The following is an 18,839-nucleotide window of genomic DNA, read 5'->3' on the forward strand; positions in this document are numbered from 1 at the left end:
AAATGTCTGTCCTTGGAATATTTAAATAATAATATGTTTTTCATGTTTATCATACCTACAATAAAATTTAATATCAGAAGCACCTGCCAAGCAATGTTAATAGATATAGCGCCAGCTCTTAATAATACCTTTCCACCATTGGAAAAATACCTAACATTAAATAGTTAGGTGTAGTATGCTATTATTATACTAGTATTGTTGTACTTCTTGATCTATTCTCATTTTTTGATTTCCGCATTTCAAAAAATATTATTTCACGTTTTATGAAATCACTCGAAAAATCCCACCGTAAAAAATAATAATCGAGGCAGGTAGCAAAAACGTGCCTGTGTATACAATATTATAATCACAAAAGATGGGTACATCAATTTTATATTAGGTATCGAGTAGGTGCCTAGATAACATATTTTTTATCAGGTAGCGGAGCTTTTTGTATAATGAATGGTTCAGTAAATATATTAGGTAAAAAATTTTAAGTGATAAACAATAATAATAATAATACTATATTGGTCATGGCAATTATTTCACATTGGCGCATCCATATTAATGATTCTCATTGGTTAAAATTGTACCCATTTACATTGTGTTACAGTTGTATTATACAACTTGTATAATATTTTAGACTTTAGAGGACCTCCTCCCTCAGACCCACGACGAAGGGCCATGCTCTAGGTACCTAAACGAACGTGAGTATAAAAAAAACTCCCTACTACAGCTGATGTCGAGGATGAAAGGCGCCAATATCATTAGGTACCCTGAGGGCGCCTCATATTATATATCATATAGGTACATAGGTACATAATATGATGTTCATAAGCCTTGAAGGACACAAGCTGAGTCAAATTTCATATCGATGCGTACAAGGATCAGCCCTCTTTGCATATCTGACTCGGCTCTTGACACTCGACTTGTCTGTCAATTTTATTGTGGCTCTAAATAGTCTAAATCGTATATACCTATAACATTCTTAAAATGTAACAACCCTATTTCATCAAAAGTTTTAAAGAATCAGTAAAAATTTAAAATCTTTGCAATTATCGACAAACTAATAAACTACCTACCTAAATAGAATTCGCCGAATTTTCCTCAAGAATACCTACCGGCTACCCGATTTTCGGGAATCTATTTTTGTTACTTGGCAACAAAGATTTTATGTTTTGTTTTTCAAATAAAGAAACGTCAAAATAATAAATATGGTTAAACTCGAATGAACTGTCACTAGAGTATTATTATTTATATTCAATAATACAACTAATATTCGTAATTGTATGCATTAGGTTGTGTAAATTAGCTGCTTTTAGATTTATAAGTAAAGCTGCTCAGTTATGACTATTCACATAATAACTTTATTAACCAACAGTGGACTACCTATATTCACTCGGAAAAGGGGAGAAAATGATAGTGTAAGAAATATTTCACTATATTATATGAAGTCTGCATCTAATACTTGATTAATATTACAACAATATACGTTATTTAAATATTATTCTTGTTTGCAGCTTCCATTTTCATCTGTGGCTTCCTTGAACGGTGTTAGCATGTTCAGTAAATGCCAGGATGTAATTTTGCAAAATACAAGAGTTCAGAATGGTGTTATACAATGGAAGGAATTCCTCGGAAGGTACGTGCAATTATATATGGATGGAAAAACTCTAGGATACCACTGTGTCCAATGAAATCTCTAAGTGCTGGCTCCTTTCATTTTACATTACAACGTTTTTATTAGCTCGTATTCTTGTTTGTACGGTGGTTGTTTGTCCACTACAAATCTTGTAATCGATTTTTAACTAACTTCCCGACTAGCTAGACATTTGAGACTTTAAGAATATATCAGAACACGATGCCAATGCATTCTTTTAATACTTTTAGCCATCTTTAAGCAGAATTGATTTATTTTCAGTTAATTCTGTTTTTTATGGAAAGTTATTTCAGAAAAATCCTTAAAAAGTAAAAGACTATTATCGGTTGCTAAGGGGGTGGTCCTAGCAACTAAATTATTAATATATACATGCGTTACTATGGAAATCAAAATGAAATGTCAAACTTACATTTCAGTATTCTATATTTGTTTGTATGTTTGTTTTTTATGTACTTCATATCAAGTACAAGTTTGAGCATATTGAGCATAATAATTCAACAGAAAATTTAAAAACGCTGTAAGTAAGTATATAAAAAAAATTTTCATCTTGTTAGGTAAATGTACCAGTAGTTGACCTTTTTTCAATAAAATGCCCAAAATAAGAAACGTAGACACGGGATTGCTCTAAATTGTAAAGTTGAGACAAGTGAAGCCATCTGTGGTCGGATTGAGGAACTAACACATCACCATTTGTCATAGGAGCGTCATAGCAGCTATTTGAAAACAACACATCACGCCGTAAGCATTTTATTTTTAATTTCTTAAGTAAATTGTTAAGGATATCAGTGGATGTAAGCATATGGCAATTTAATGTTTTTGACTTCATAATATCAAGTTAATGCATTACGGGCAGTCATAATATTGAAGTATCGATATCATTTGTAATTTTTAAGTTATATTTACAAGGAAGCAAGTTTGTGGGGGGGTCAACTACTCAAACTTTTTTTAATACTTTTTCAGTAGTTGACCAGGGTGGTAAACTACTAGATAAATTAAATAAAATTATTTCACTTAGTTTTGAACAATTCTTACATTCATAAGTATGGAACGATGATTATTTATCAATTAGAAGTGTCTAGGGTGGTTCTGTCCAGTAGATGACCTAGGTGTCAACTTTTATTTTTTCAGCAACGGGTTTGAGTATTTTTTCTTCGGAAAACAAAAATTTCTTGTATTATAGCCCTGAATATATGGCAACTGAATGAAGCAGGCCAACAATAGCCGACAACTTACGAGAAATAGCGACGCGATAAAAAAAAATGCAGGGCATCACGGAGGATTTACTTTGGTCATTATAACGTACCCATATAATTAATAATGTTAACGTTAGTTTTGCCGCAAATTGTTTATCAGCCTACCTCACCATACTTTTTTATATAACCTGCCTGCTTCACCATACTTTCATATAATCTGCCACCCTAGGGGAGCAGGGTCTTAGCCAAAAAAGGAATCGAGACAGTGTACCAGCAGGTAAATGCCGACGATAAAGAATGCATAACCGTCATAGTAACAGGGAGTGTCGGTGGGGCTGTCACACAAGTACAAAAGAATTCCTCAAGAAATTTCCGAAAATGTAGACTTTGTCCATGGAGCCATTAAGCTGTAACAGTACCAGGAGAATCGTAAAGTGTGCCTTCAATGGTTACATCAGAGGAACCCAAGCGGTATTTAGAGAGAGTTCCTGAGTAAAAACATTGATGAGGAAAATCTTGAATCATTCCGCAAAAACAACGAACCTGATAAAGATGATAAGTCACTGTTCGCACTGTGACGAAAAGTAAAAAATGAGTTGGAAAATATCACTTTACCTGACCCGGTCAGACTCATCGATGAGGCATTGCAAGAAGAGGAATCCGATGATATGATGTTTTTGGCCGCCTGGAATACTATGAATTATTATGATATTTCATCTCCAATCGCTAGGGCACCTGTGGCTGGTCTAACAACTTGTGATGGTGATTCGTCTCCAATCGCCAGTGCACCTAAGGCCGGTATAAGGATTTGTAATGATACTTCGTCTCCAATCGCCAGTGAACCCGTGGCTGGTCCATCAAATATTCGTAGTCCATTCAAGAGACATTTTTTCTTCCCCGGTGAAGGGGAAAGCAAAAAAGGGAAAAAACCCCCACCAGTGTTTCCGGTAAACCTTGCCAGGAGTATTTCCTAAACAAAAAGAGGAAGAAAGAAGAAATGGAACGGTTGAAAAACAGCGAGCTGCAGAGAGGCAAAGAAAGAAAGAACTAAATGAGCAAGCAAAGGAAGAAAAGAAATGGGGGAATTGAAAGCAGTCAAGAAGAAAATGCGTTTTTCTTCCGAGTCTTCGAACCCAAGTGTTGACATTTCAGACTCAGCGGAGAGTGAATGGCATAAGTCTAGTAAGCCTAAAACTCGATGGCTGCCCGTTATGAAAGTCATTAATGAACATTATATTATAATACTTCCCGAGGAAAATCGTCCATATTTCTAAAGTAAAAGCTACTATTTCATCGATGCGAAAGTGCAGGAGACTATGGAAATGGCCAGAGCGACCCGATGGACTTAGCTATGAATGGAAGGCGGTAGTATCCCACATAAATGACCCGACACAAGTAAGCAAAACTCGTAATGTTTATTTAGTTCTGGAATTGGACTTTATTTGGAATATCTAAGGATTTTTATGTTAAGTTTTATTTTGGTAAGTACTGAGCCTATGCGTTACTATGTAGTATTGTATGTACTTAGTTGCTAAAATAAATATATTTTTGTATTTTTAGTTTGAAGTAACTAATTTTGCACCTTTTGTTACCCGAACAAAGCTGATGATTGGCTGTCAAACAAAATCCTCTCCTATGTAAATTGTTACTGAACCGCCCATTGCTACCAAGTTGATTCAAGTAGCTATGGGCTAGAGTGGTCTGACAGGAAGCCCTGAGGCAACTCTGATGACAGATTTGCCATAAAGCCTTCTGATTAGACATGGTCAACTACTGAAACATATAGTGGTCAACTACTGGAACTTTCAATTTTTTGGATGGTCAACTACTGGAACAAAAACATGGTCTTGAAAAATTGAACACAATTTTTTTGTAACAGACCCTTTCTTAATTTTTGTCTTGTCATATTAATTAAGACATTTGATCCATTATGAGTAGACTTGCTTTGCCAACATTCGGTGTAATGCTAAACGTTAACCGTTATTTTTGTTGAATTTTTTTCTTAAATGGTCAACTACTGGTACGTTTACCTTAATTATTTAATCTCAAATTGTACATACCAATCTATTTTATAATCTTAAACAAATGCAATCGAAATTTTGGAAAAATTATTATATCCCATCTACTGAGGGTTAGAGCATTTCTATGAAATCTATGGACATGGAAATCTGCGGCACTGACAAGTTGGATTGCCCCCTTTTAATTTTTTATAACTAAGATGCCGGTACTTTCTAACGAAGTGACCGCATTGTCTACCACTGCTTTCAAAAAGTGTAATGATCGTATTCGTCTCTTCATTTGCCGCCCTTTATAAATTGTCACCCCTAAGCAACGCATGACCTGCCTACCCCAACGGGATGTCACTGACTGTGTCTTAGATAATGTATTTGAACATTGGTTATAAGCACCTATATAAGTACTATAATTTATAAAAAAAATATGATCAGAGCCATCAGCAGTCATCGTACAGTCGAAGCTGGCATTGAAATGGGTATTGCAACAAACAATTCAAACACACCCACGAATTGCCTATGGTGCCACTGTATACTGATTTAAATAGATATCCTATAATAGAAGACAAAATAGCCGAAGTAGGGAGAATGTATTGTGACTTGTCTTTAAAGCTACCAGTTATAGTGAAAACATTTCGGTACCTACTAATTTGATTGTTATTTATAGTTATGATACAATATTTTAATTGCAGTATCACTCTGATTGGAATAGCAAGTGGCGGTCTCGAAAGTGATTTACAGTCACTGTTGATAGCCGTATTTAACGCTATGGTGATGTTCGTTGGCATGGATGAACTAAAAAGTCCTCGGAACCTGGAACGACTAAAGAGAGATCTTCGGCCTTGCTATCCGTTAGTGGATCGTCTGATGGAGTCTCTCGACTCGCAGAGTGCCTCTGCCCCTCATCCGACACTACTTTTAAATGCAGTTGAAGCCATTCTTTGTCCTGAAAGTCAATCTCTTGAGGTTGGTTATTTTATATAAATGTATTTATTGAATAATTCACGTGAATTAATTTAATTTATTCTAGGTTTTACATTATTATTATATTAATAACTCTATTTTCAAGATTTGTAGCTATCAATATTATAACTTCCCCTCTTCTGGTTACTTTCCACTACAACAGCAAGAGAGCCATCAGGCAATAAATAACTTCAACTTGAGGGGTTGTTGTTTTGATAACAATAAGGTTCATGTAGATTGTAGACAGATTGTTAACTTAAAGAACATTTCAAATTTAACATTACTAGAGAATACAGAGAACACAACTGTTAAAAACAATATGATTAGAATAACAGTGAGTAACACAGGCCATTTTGGTTTTCGCCCGGTGCCTAATGGAAATCAAACGGGAATGTTATGTCACAAAAATTAAATACCACTGTCTGACCAAGCCACCGATGCTAAGACCAGTAAAGATGTTAAGTGAACGGATAGTTGTTATCAAGCACAGAATAAGTGCTTACTTCAGCCATATTATGCAGAGAAAAAAGAATTGCAACAGAAGTGGATATAAAGGATGTTTCTCTGTTGATTAGAGTTAGATTATGAAGATAAGGAAAATGCATTTTAAACATTAAAGTGATGTAAATCTAAAAAAAATTATGTCTAATAATATTTAAAATACACACCACAGTTTAAAATGTTACTTTTATGTATGTATTCTAGGCCGTATTAGAATCATTCACATCACGAATGGGAAGTGTTTTTGGCTGCTTATGCGTCTGGGGACGATATGTTTGCGGGACAACAGGGTGGCGATCGCTATCTCCGCAGGAAAGGCAGTTACTACTCCGACTCATATCTCTTGATACCGAAGCATCTTTGCGAGACACGCCCGTCTATCTCTGTCACAGAAGCCCAAATGTAAATAAAAAACATTTACTAAAATTAATAATATCGTATTTATTAAGACATTCTCTTGACTAAAATAAAACTATTATCTCTAGTTTCATAAATATACAGTTTTAAGCAACATTCCCTCTAATTTTTATATTGTGTGTACGGATCATCAACGCATCTGAGCGATTTTATATAATAATAACACTAACAACGATAATTTTTGAAGTAATAAAAAAAATAGAAAAAAAGAAAAAAGTATTCGTTGATAAAATATATTAAATACTAAACTTGCAAAACGTTCTTTATATTTATATTAAATCTATATATTTGTATGTTGGGTTGTTTTTGTTAAATGCAAAATAAACATTTATAAAAAATGTGTTTCTTTTCACCCTGAGGAATGGGGTGAAGCAACAAATATTTTTATTCTTAATTTTTTTTTTCTTAATGATCGCATTTGAAATATCAAATCCACTCCTTTTGGACATTATTAGGAGATAAGATTTCTATAATAACTAATTAGTACAATATGTATATGTAACTGTGCAAGCAATCGTATCGATCACTTGAATTATTTGTTACGTACACTGAATACAGAATATGTAGTTATATTACAAAAATTGATTATTAGTTTTGTAGGCTCTATATTACGACCGTACTCCCTGAATAAACGTCATATTTTTTTAGTCTACACTTGAAAGTATCTAAATGCCATTTTTTGAGCATAGACAACCATGGCTATCCAGCTATTATAATCGTAGACAATAAAAATAACCGCTATTATAAGCGAAGACAATAATTACGGTCACAGAGAACAGTGAAATATTAATTAACTTAATACCTAATTAACAATACAATTATTATTACGTTGGCTACAATACTTGTCGTTTATTTCTGTAATTGAGGCCCAAATGATGTCGCTGAAATGGATAGATGATATCCTCACTATGGGCTTATCTCTCCAAGAATGTAAGATACCTAATATCTCCTTTTATACAGATAACCAACTCGCCCTTCCGTTCAAAGACTGGACTCAAGTTGAAGACCTCTATTTTTGCGAATAGTCCCACAGACTAATGTTTTTCACCAGCCAACCCGACACTACTGTAAACTGCCCAGGTGCTGGAGTTTATTCTGCTGTTGACCACGATTCACTCACACGAGCACTAGGTACACCTTGCATGTCCTCGCCTACCACGAACGACCTCACCTACTTCTTCTTCCACACCGGTCACCCCTTGACCTCCTTTGTGTCCGAGATGGACCAGGAAGTGGGTCCTCGGGCGTGTCGACACCCGAGTCCATACGAATGCGTACCTAATCCTGCTCTGATCATCTGTTCCAAAGGCCTCCATTTCAGCGTGAAAACAGGCTGGAATCAAAACAATATTCCACTTTAGTAAACTGAATTTAATCCTTGGGAAACACGGCCATTGTCAAAACGTTCGATTAACTTATATAAATTATATTTGGTGATTAAATTATTACCTTGTGACGTATCTATTAGTTTATAATAGACTACCTTAAAATTGATATTTTGATTAGGTACACAAAAGTGTCAAAATTACAAAAACATTCAACATTCTTAACATTTATCTTTTTATTTATGATTTTGAATATATCAATGTCAGTTGCATACGGGAAAAGCAGTAATTAATAATTATTCTTAGGTACCTACTGTTTTTTAACAATATGATCCGCAATAAAAATAAATAAGTTATTAGAATACAATTAGGTATGCATATTTATGAAAAATGCAATATATTTTTATGCAACGATATTTTCTTCAAAAGATAATATTGGAATGACATTTATATTTATTTTGTATATAGGAGTTACCTTGCAGGCACTTAACTCTTCCTAATAATATTTGCATAGGTATTATGATTTTTTTCTTTTTCTCTGTTTCTCCAGATGTTGCAATGTATGCTTGTAGTTCTGGTAGGTATTATGTTAGGAGAGAAGTGTTAGACAAATACTTCATATTATGCTCTTCAGAATCGATATCAAATGAAGTTTTGTAGGTACTTTATAAAGTTATTGCCTCTGACGGCTTCGACAATTGTTTCACGCAAATGGTTTTCTTCTGAATATGTGAGTTTATGAGTTCTTAAACAACGTACCGACCTACATATCTGTTTACATTTATATTTAAATTCATCACGTTTATGAGTTTTTAAATGACACATTACTCCGTCGCGAGCATCCAAATGAACATACATTGCATTTATAAGATTTTTCACGAGTATGTTCTATATATGTATATATTCATTTCATGTGTTTTAAGACAACTAAGTCGCACGGATTTATATGAATATACATGGCATTTTAAAGGTTTTTCACCAGAATTGGTCATTTGTTTGTTTTTAAGATGACTAAGTTGCGAGCATCTATATGAGCATACATTGCATTTATAAGGTTTTTCACCAGTCACCAAAAATGCCGGCGCAGCTTAAGAGTTGGCCTATTGCGTCGAGGGTCTCAGGTTCTAATCCTCGGTCTAGCAAGTACGCATATTATTCGCGAGAATCTATATGAACATACATTGCATTTATTAGATTTTCTTCAGAATGCGTCATTGTGTCTTTTTAAAATTTAATTCGCGAGCATCTATATGAACACAGATCGCATTTGTGAGGGTGTGCACCAGTATTAATTGTCATTCAACATATTTTAAGACTACAAGGTGTTTTAAATGACATATTTGATTACATTTCAAATCACAATCATCACACGCAACTGGTTTTTCTACTGAATGTGTAAGTTTATGAGTTCTTAAACAACGTATTCAATACATTGCTGCCAAAAGTTGGTAAGTCGATAGTTTAGGTATTTTGAGCTTACCACGGATAAGATGTCTATACTTATATACGTTTGCTAGAAAAAAAAAATCAAGATCATCCGATTTTTAGAACATTGTATTTTTAGCTATTCATTATGTTGATAAAAATACGTAACTCTTGATTTTTCAATTTCCCAACATTAAAAGACTGTAGAGATGTTTACAGTATATAGAATAATGTAATTACATTATTTTCAACAGAAGGTATATCGAAGAAATATCAGAAACATTATCAAATTACATAAACTTATTCAATGAAAGAACTTAAAGTTCTAATGTGTAAGTTCATAATATGAACTTACACATTCAGGAGAAGACCCATTTGCGTGTGATGAATGTGATTTCCAATATAATCAAATATGTAATTTAAAAATACCTAGTAAGCTTAAAACATATTATGGAATGGCAATACTGATAAAAAAAACCTTATAAATGCGATGAATGTTCATATAGATGCTCGCAAATTAGTTGTCTTCTCCTCTCTTCCATCAATAAACGTAACATATGATAGATAAATTATTTCTCTTACCTTATTGAATCACGTTCACGAGAATTCTCTCTCACTCTGGAGATGGTTGGATTGATGAGTGGAATTGAAATTGGTACTCATAATCCGGCATTGTATACTTATTATTATTCTGTCGATAAGTTGCTATTTTTGACAGCTTGCAATACTGTTCAATATTGATAGGTTGGCCCATAGACTAAGGTTGGCCTCCGCCACGACGTGAAGTTATCGGCAGAATATTATAATATAAACAATGTAACTCTTCGCCGGCCACGGCCGATTATTATCGATTGATCGTTTCAATAATAATATATAGTAATATTTTGTTATCATGTCGAAGCGTAATGAAATATGCAAGTTCCTATTTCTTTCGAGCGTTGATTATATTTTGGCTTTTATTTCTTTTTAAATAAAGCTACGTCTTTTTCAACCTTGTAAATGGCTAATTTTGAAACAATAATAATTAATGTCATCCACGAAAGCCGACGATAAGCGCAGTTGCAATGCAGATACGTTTCATAAAACACTTATTTACATATTCCAAAGTTTTTTCGTCGGCCTTCAAGACAAGTAATAAGATAGTAGTTTTAATATATTAAGTTGTAGTCTACCCCTAGGTTGAAAGCATAACCGAGAAAATTAAGATTTAAAAAAATTACGAGGTTAGTTTGGTATATTATGTAATATGAAAACACGCTTCATGAATATTTATGATAGGTATATTATGCCGAAAGGTAAGTTTTAAGTAGGAAAAGTGGCATTTTAATGAAAACCAGTGACGTTTAATTTCAATCAGTGTGAGCCGTTTTATCGAGGCTATTTGACCGGGCCATTTGTTTGTGGAGGCGAAATGTTTTTGGGGCTCATAAACTGGAGCCTGTTTTATTTATTATACATTTAATTAAATGAATACAAATACGGAATACTGACTATGGATAAATATTATTATCTTATAAAAACAATCACTAATCAAAGAGAAAATAAAAGCCATTCAATGGCTCATTTCATCTCACTCGTATTTCTTATTTTATTGATTAAATTTGTGTCGGAATAATCTGAAATAATAACAATATCGCTTAGTTAACACGGTTAAATTTTATATAAAAAATATAGTTATCATAACGTTATTTTGAAAAATGATCCTTATTTTCGCATACTTACCTACCTATTTAGAGCGTTTTTATACGAAGGTTTAAGCACGAGTGTCTTTGTGTCAAAGGTTACTTTATAATTATTTAAATTTTATGAAATGCATTGGCGAACTCTAATATGCTATACTGATTTTTGTATTCTGTTTTTCATTGTAAAAGATTTTTATATATGTACTTTTAATAGCGCTTTATCCATATAATAGCAATTTTACAATGATTGTCTATGCTCAAAAAGTGCCATTTAGATGCTTTCAAATATTGACTAAAAAAATCCGACGTTTATCCAGGGAGTACGGTCGTAACATAGAGCCATTTTGTATTATAAATATTTTAAGTAAACTGCTATTTGCCACAAACACTTTTACCGTTTAAAAAAATATTGTAAGAACTGTGATGTTTTTATAATAAGGACTACTATGGGACTGTACTGACAATGTTTCTTGCAAGTTGAAACATGTCAAAGACTAAGAGAAGGTAGATGACCCGGAATATAGGTGGTCATTGATAAACACTAAAATACGTATCTTCTTTTCGTATACTTTGGCCCGCGATAGAACAGGACGGATATTGTGATCCCGCTCGACGTAAAATTTCACTTGCGTGCTCGCGTTAGTCGCACTTGACCTTTGCCTTACAAGAAATAAGTCGAAGAATTGTGCATGTGATGGTTTCGAGCATTCGAGCAAAACTAAAATCTGGCAAAGGGAACTTTCTTTTAGAATATTTTTTTGTGAGGACTGCGGGGATGAAAACATTTTGGAAGCACACGCGCACACCTTACAGGGAACATTGGTTTTAAGTACAAAATTTAGTATCAATTTTATTCTTTTTTGAAATAATATGTCTAAAAAAATATGCATTCTCAGGTGGCGTTTCGAGCTGTTATATGCAAACTGTTATCAGATGTACACGTGATAGTTATTTGTGGTCCGACACCTGCACTTCCAGAGGTAGATGACATTGTTTTGAATTGTTGGCAACAGCATTCAGATACTCTGAAGACCGCCAGGCAGTGCTACCCAAGAAACTTTCCTTCTTCTGTGCAGTTCCCTTCAGGCGTATTAGGGTAAGAAGTTATGTTACATTGTACACGTTTGCAAAAACAACACACAAATGGTCAACATTAACATTTAACTTTACCAAACTGTGATAGGTAATTAGTAGAGCGTACACACCATGTTGCAACATTCAAATTATTAAGTACGTACTTGGTTATTACGATCACGGAAATAGCGAGATCTCAGATGTAATGAGGAACCGTTCATTGACATTTTAGTTTATGATTTTCTCCATACATTTATTCACTTTTATAATGAGTTATTTCTCGGGTATATCGAGCAAATGTGTCAATCGTTTAAAAAGAACATTTTCGACCCCAAGCAATAAAATCCGACCGGGCAGTTAACTAGACCGATGCCGCCGTGATCGGATTACGTTTATGACACAAGTTAAGTGTCTAAATACCTAATTTGTGTTTTTGCCGACTACATTGAAAAAGTATCCACGCATATGGTTGAAATTGCATGTAAAAAATCCAAGCTTTGTGAAGTCAGCAGGTACCTACCTGCACTGGCGGCTCAGCACTTCATTACAATAAACAACTTCTTTTGTAGTTTATGAATGCCATGCTTGTTTCGGGGATTTTTACGATGGTTTTCAGATTTTTTATGTTCTATGCTTAAATAGAACGCGGCGCGAAAATTGTTATATAACGATTTAACGAATAATGCTTATAATGAGCAAATTCAGTCGGTCCCATCTTCCTCGTAATAACCAAGTTCGACTGTATTTATTGTCAAAAGCAAACTCAATCAAATAATTCATGTGCCAAAGGAATAGTCAGATACATAATTCAAAAATCACTACTTTTTAGGAGAGCCAAAAGAAGGTTGAATTTTGGACCATTTTGTATGAGAACTCATGTTTCTGTATAGAATTTAGTAATTCAGAGGCGTTGGTTCGACTCTTCCCTATTTTCATTTATGTATTGTGGTTCATTTGACACACTCATTTTTTAATTTTTGAAACATCTTCCTTTTCCTTTTGCACAGTACTCTCGGGCACCGTGAATTGTAAAACAATAATTTTATTGCAGACAATCTTAATTCAATGCATAATCACAATAATAGATTCGTATGCTTCTTCATCTTCCTCGTAATAACCAAGTTCGACTGTATTTATTGTCAAAAGCAAACTCAATCAAATAATTCGTGTGTGAAAGGAATAGTCAGATACATAATTCAAAAATCACTACTTTTTAGGAGAGCCAAAAGAAGGTTGACTTTTGGACCATCTCTTGTTCTTGTTCCTACCATATCGCATTAGTTTTTTTCTGGAGGTTTTTTTTTTAAAAACCCATGTTTGTCTTTTATTTCAAAATTCGTACATTATAATCTATACAATTTCAGTGTTATGGTGGTGAATTGTGATGAACAAAAATATGTGATATCGAGAAGCGTACAGCCTGCGGGAGGACGCCGGGCATTGAGCGGTGCTCACCGTCTTGATATTTTAAGAACATTCTATCTACAAGCTGTACAGGTAACTTACCTTGGCATTATATTTCAAAAGACTAAACTGTCCTCACGGATAATATGTGTATATCGTAATATGCAGAAATATCTTCAAAAGTGACTCTCAGTATGTCTAAAATGCATAGTATTCAACCAGTACATGTATATTTTCCATACTCATATTTTCTATCTGAGACATGGACCCTCATTCGTAATCTAAAGAAATGGAATCAACTTGGAGAGGCATTCATCCAGCAGCGGATTGATCCAGACTGATGATGATGGTGAATATACTCAATCTGAGAGTGTCATCATCATCAGCCTGAATCTATCCACTGCTGGGTGAAGGCCTCTCCAAGCTGATTCCACTTCTCTCGGTCCTGTGCGTTGCGTTGCCATGTACTTCCACAGAACTTTATCATTTCATCGATCCAGCAGCCTCTAGGTCTACCTTGCGGACGTTTTGTACCTCTTGGATACCACTGGATGACTAAATTTGTCCAACGATTGTCCCTTCTTCGAGCTATGTGTCCAGCCCATTTCCATTTGAGGATTTCCAAACTCTATAACATCACAAACCCTTGTCTATTCCCCTATCCACTCATTCATCTTATTGTTCTTTCGCGTTATGCCCAGCATGCACCTCTCCATATCACGTTGTGCTACTCTAAGTTACTGGATCTCTCTTTTACTTAGGGTCCATGTTTCACATGCATCTGAGAGTGTATGGATTATGAAACAACATGTTGGCAACTTTCCTACTATAACTTCATTTTCTACCAAACTAAAATTTCATACTAAATAATGTACCAGGGTGTTGTCTTTTTAGGACTTTTGTATAGACAGCATCGAAGTGACTGAATCAAATCTAGCTGAACAAGCCACCAATGATCAAAACAATATCAAAGAGAAAGCAGAAAATGAGAGCAGCATGATGGAAACGTACTGGTGTTCGGAATACCATAAATGCCATGCGTACCGGCTCGAAGAGAATGTTTGCTGTGTTTTGTATGCTTCCGTTGTTCCTATGTCTACAATGAGGTGAGGTCACATCTATTTTTAATGTAGCTTAATTTTTTACTATTTTCAAAGGCGGCCTTTTACTAATATGTTAATTTTTTTATAAAGGCATTGCATAGACTACTCATTGTTAGAAAAGTCACCACCATTTGTACTCTAATATGTATATAACAATACTTGTAACTGGTTATACTTGAATGAATACTCTTTGTCCACTATACTCGATCCGATTTAGGATGCCAGTTAACTTGAATAAACATGCTGAACACATAGTATCTAATATAAACATTGGGTAGTATGATGTATCATTTTACAGGTGTTAATGGTATTTTAATAGCTTCTAATTTTTATTTGTTACTCTGATAATGTCATCAATTAAGATAAAAACTGTTTATATAATTTGATTGATTTATGAATGTTACATACATCAAAGATAGAGTTACGTGTATATACCAACTTCTATGTGTATGCTACTAAATTACAATGTACTTTTTATTTTCAGATTAATAACGAAGAAAATTCTACAGGACATTCTGTCAGACAAGAACATATCGTGGTGACAGGAATTCCTCACATAGTTTTAAAGTTTATAGACATCATAATATGCTAAATTGATTAGACAATTGTAACGCTTTAGTACAGTAAAACCGTGTTAATTCGAAATCAACGGGACCGAAAATCGAAAAAAAAAGGTTTTTTTTTCAGTTTTGTAACATCGTTTCCATTTCCGATACAATTTCTTTTAGATTATTATTAGTGGTGACTATAATAGTACCCACGATGGCCGAGTGGCTTAAATGTCGGCCTATAGAGTCGAGGGTCCCAGGTTCGAATCCTGGGTCTGGCATATACACATATTGTTTTTCAATTTGTGTATGAGTCAGAGTATGGACCTAATAGGTTGAGCAAGTGGCTGACATCCATTTCTCGTAAAAACAAAAATCTGTCAATACAAACCTCCACTCTGTGGAGGCTCATATGTTCCTATTAGGATCGGACATGGCCGAAAGAAAGAATAATAGTTCACCCGGTGCCCGCGTAGTAAAAAAATTCTAGGAGAATTTCAGTTAGTTGTGATAAAACAATAATTGGTTGCTAAGTATGCTGTGAAAATTACAAAAACTCCACAACCCAGGCCATCAACTAGTGAAAACCTATTGAGGTTATTGCCTAGAACTTCAACAGATCATTTGCCGGACGGCAAATAATAAGAAGCCCAGAAGACGCTGTCATGTGTGCGGAAATATCGCCGCATGTACTGGGTTAAATGAATTACCCAGTGGAATCAGCGTATAGATTTTATGAATTTTTTCAAATAATTTGATTTACGGTGAATTTCGTCAAATTAACCTTGTTCGTGAGTTTTACTTTATGTACATATTAATTTTGCTTTAAGATCTGATTTGCCAACTAATCATGAATTTAATATTACCTATAGAACTTATTTTAATGAAAGAAATCAGTATTAATTAATTATGGAACGCAGGTCAATTACGACAATGTGATATTTTTAATTAGCAACTTTAGTACTTACCTATTATAATATAATAAAATGTGATCTGTAATGCTGAATTTGACCACGATTAAGGGACCAAGGATAATCCAATGACATTATAATAATTATATAAACATGTAATTTTTTATAGTTGTTTAATAATGAACAAAATATTTGAACATCTTTATACATGTATACATAGAATATTTTATATTATATTTTCTTAAATAGGTATTAAATACATTTTTTTTTAAAGATTATTGTCATTTTATTTTTATTGTCACAGAACTTATGCTTCATAGCAAATAATTTTATGCATGCAACTTTAGTGGGTAAAGCAAACACAATTATAACAATTAGCAGGCAAAACTTGGCTGATTGAGAAGTGCATTCACGACCAAAAATCAGTGTACTTATTTGAGTCCATCACTACTTTACAAAATATTTCTCAGTTTGATTCAAAGTGCTTCGACTATAACAAGAGGGAGCCTTGTGAATTTTTAGTATTACAGCATGTTTTTAGTGTGGTTGAATATGTAGCCACGGAAAAATTAATACAAATAGAGTTGCCGCATTGAAACATCTTTGGAAAGTTTCGGTAATTAACGTATAACTAGGGATATCATAGTGAAAGAAAATTATCGACACTTATCGGTTTTGGAAGAAAAATATTGAGAAGCTATAATATCGAAATAATATATCGATATATTTTTGACATCTGTATATGTAACATACACCATCAGTCTATCTTCCACAGACTACATTTTTGCATTATACCGTGAATGTTTTGGTTCCAGTACAAGTCAAACATGTGTTTCATTTTCGAAACGGTTAATGTATAATATTCATAACAGGGTTTATCTTGGCAATATGTTCTGTACATTTAATATTTTACCGTTGGTTATTGACTGTTTGAGTGAACCAAAAATTGTGCTGTGATGCTTTCAATTTTTGATAGACAAGGTGATAAGTGTAAAGTTTATTACAAATTTGCAAACGGAAACTTGCAGCCAATTTAAATATTAGTCTTAGTAGTCTTTTTTCAGCTTCACTTTCATAATATTAAGGCTCCGTCTTTTAGAAAAGGGTTTCTTCAATGCCTTTGTTTTGAATAATTATTTGTTGTGTATAACACATGTAGAAAATATTCAATGAATATTTTTTAAAAGCTGAACATTCATAATAATATTACATAAACTAAATAATTTTAATGCTGATCACACCACTCAAATAATCCATATTATTTAAAGCTAATTTTAATAAACCGTATTGAGAAAATTGTCATACAATATTATAACGAAAACTTTTTTAATTTGACAAATATGGGCCAGCCATGGTTCTCAATAAATTTACTAAAAATCGTACCTATTCTATAAATTTATGTGCAATGATAACGTTATCAATACTGCGATTACAAATACATAGATTTATTGTCAACAAAATCAACCATAAATAATATACATTGAACTTTCGCGACAATAACAATTAGAAAACTTCTAACATCGTTCAATCTATGCATGCAATGTAACTATAATAGTCGCGACAGATGTTTACACACACATTTTATTTTTTACTGACAATGTGTATTGTCGACAGCAAATCTACGCAAGTATAACACCCTTATTATACTATGATCAATATTTTTTTTATAATACGTATCACTTGTTGATAGTTATGATATTAACAATTTGATTTTCAGAAGTAATACATACACTTCAATAGAATTTAAATAACTGATTAACTATATACGTTATTATGTCGTGGTTAGAAAAATTAACTTAGAAAAAATCAGTTAGGTAATTGTATTATAATGCCTACTGTTTGGTACACTTAGAAATAGCCAAGTAGAGTTATAGCTACAGGGGTTCTCAACTGGAAAACAAGGAAATTGTTACCGCATTTTTGAAAATGTATACAAAATAACAGTTAATTCGAAAACAAAAAAAAAAACAATATATACACGTCTGTAAAATTAACATTTTAGATACATTGTATGTTATTAGATTACAGTACTCTCCCATCAGTCACAGTTACATACATTGTGGATGCATATTTTAAAATAAACCATGATTTATATACAGTTAACTCTCGGTTTACCCTAGTCGGAAAAATTAAACATGATAAAATTTTAGCTCTTCAAAAAAATTAATTTTCACTGGTAAAAATACTGGATCATTTGAATTAAATTTTATGTTACTGGCAACCCTTACTGAGAAGTATTAAGATGTGATCTACTAGGTATTATTATATTTTTATGGATGACTTTTTAAATGTACAACATGTACAGCCAAATTAGATAAATAAGAATCTTCATTTTTGTATAAGCTGGAAAATGATTTATCCGGGGAATAAATTTTTCCATTTACCCGTATAGATCGAGAGTCAACTGTATTTACAAAAACGTAATTTATAAACATGATTTCTAAAATGAAAGAAATGATAAAAATTCTCAAGCGGGTGGTTAGTGGCTCAAAAATGTTGGTAGTTTCATGCTATAATAGATAATTAAATGCTTTTTGTTTTTTAATCTAACCTCACAAATAAGGAGTTAAAACCGTTGTATAAACTTAATCTTTTGTGAACAATATTTGTGTAATGTACAAATTCATTTGATCGTAATATAC

At 33.3% G+C, this 18,839-nt stretch overlaps 1 protein-coding gene across 1 annotated transcript; it reads left to right on the plus strand.

Annotated features, from left to right (window-relative positions):
• The first annotated feature begins 1,166 nt into the window (after positions 1-1,166).
• fy (fuzzy planar cell polarity protein-like protein) lies at positions 1,167-17,957 on the plus strand. Its single transcript, XM_085959183.1, has 8 exons — positions 1,167-1,403; positions 1,500-1,621; positions 5,537-5,810; positions 6,513-6,710; positions 12,054-12,253; positions 13,596-13,728; positions 14,530-14,741; positions 15,223-17,957. Exons 1-8 carry the CDS (start codon positions 1,326-1,328, stop codon positions 15,278-15,280), a joined length of 1,275 nt encoding a protein of 424 aa, XP_085815309.1. The 5' UTR covers positions 1,167-1,325; the 3' UTR covers positions 15,281-17,957.
• The last annotated feature ends 882 nt before the right edge of the window (positions 17,958-18,839 follow it).

This window comes from Rhyacophila brunnea, unplaced genomic scaffold (assembly GCF_057557595.1).
Source record: "Rhyacophila brunnea isolate RB1 unplaced genomic scaffold, BYU_Rbru_1.0 scaffold_11, whole genome shotgun sequence".
Classification (NCBI taxonomy): Eukaryota; Metazoa; Arthropoda; class Insecta; order Trichoptera; family Rhyacophilidae; genus Rhyacophila; species Rhyacophila brunnea.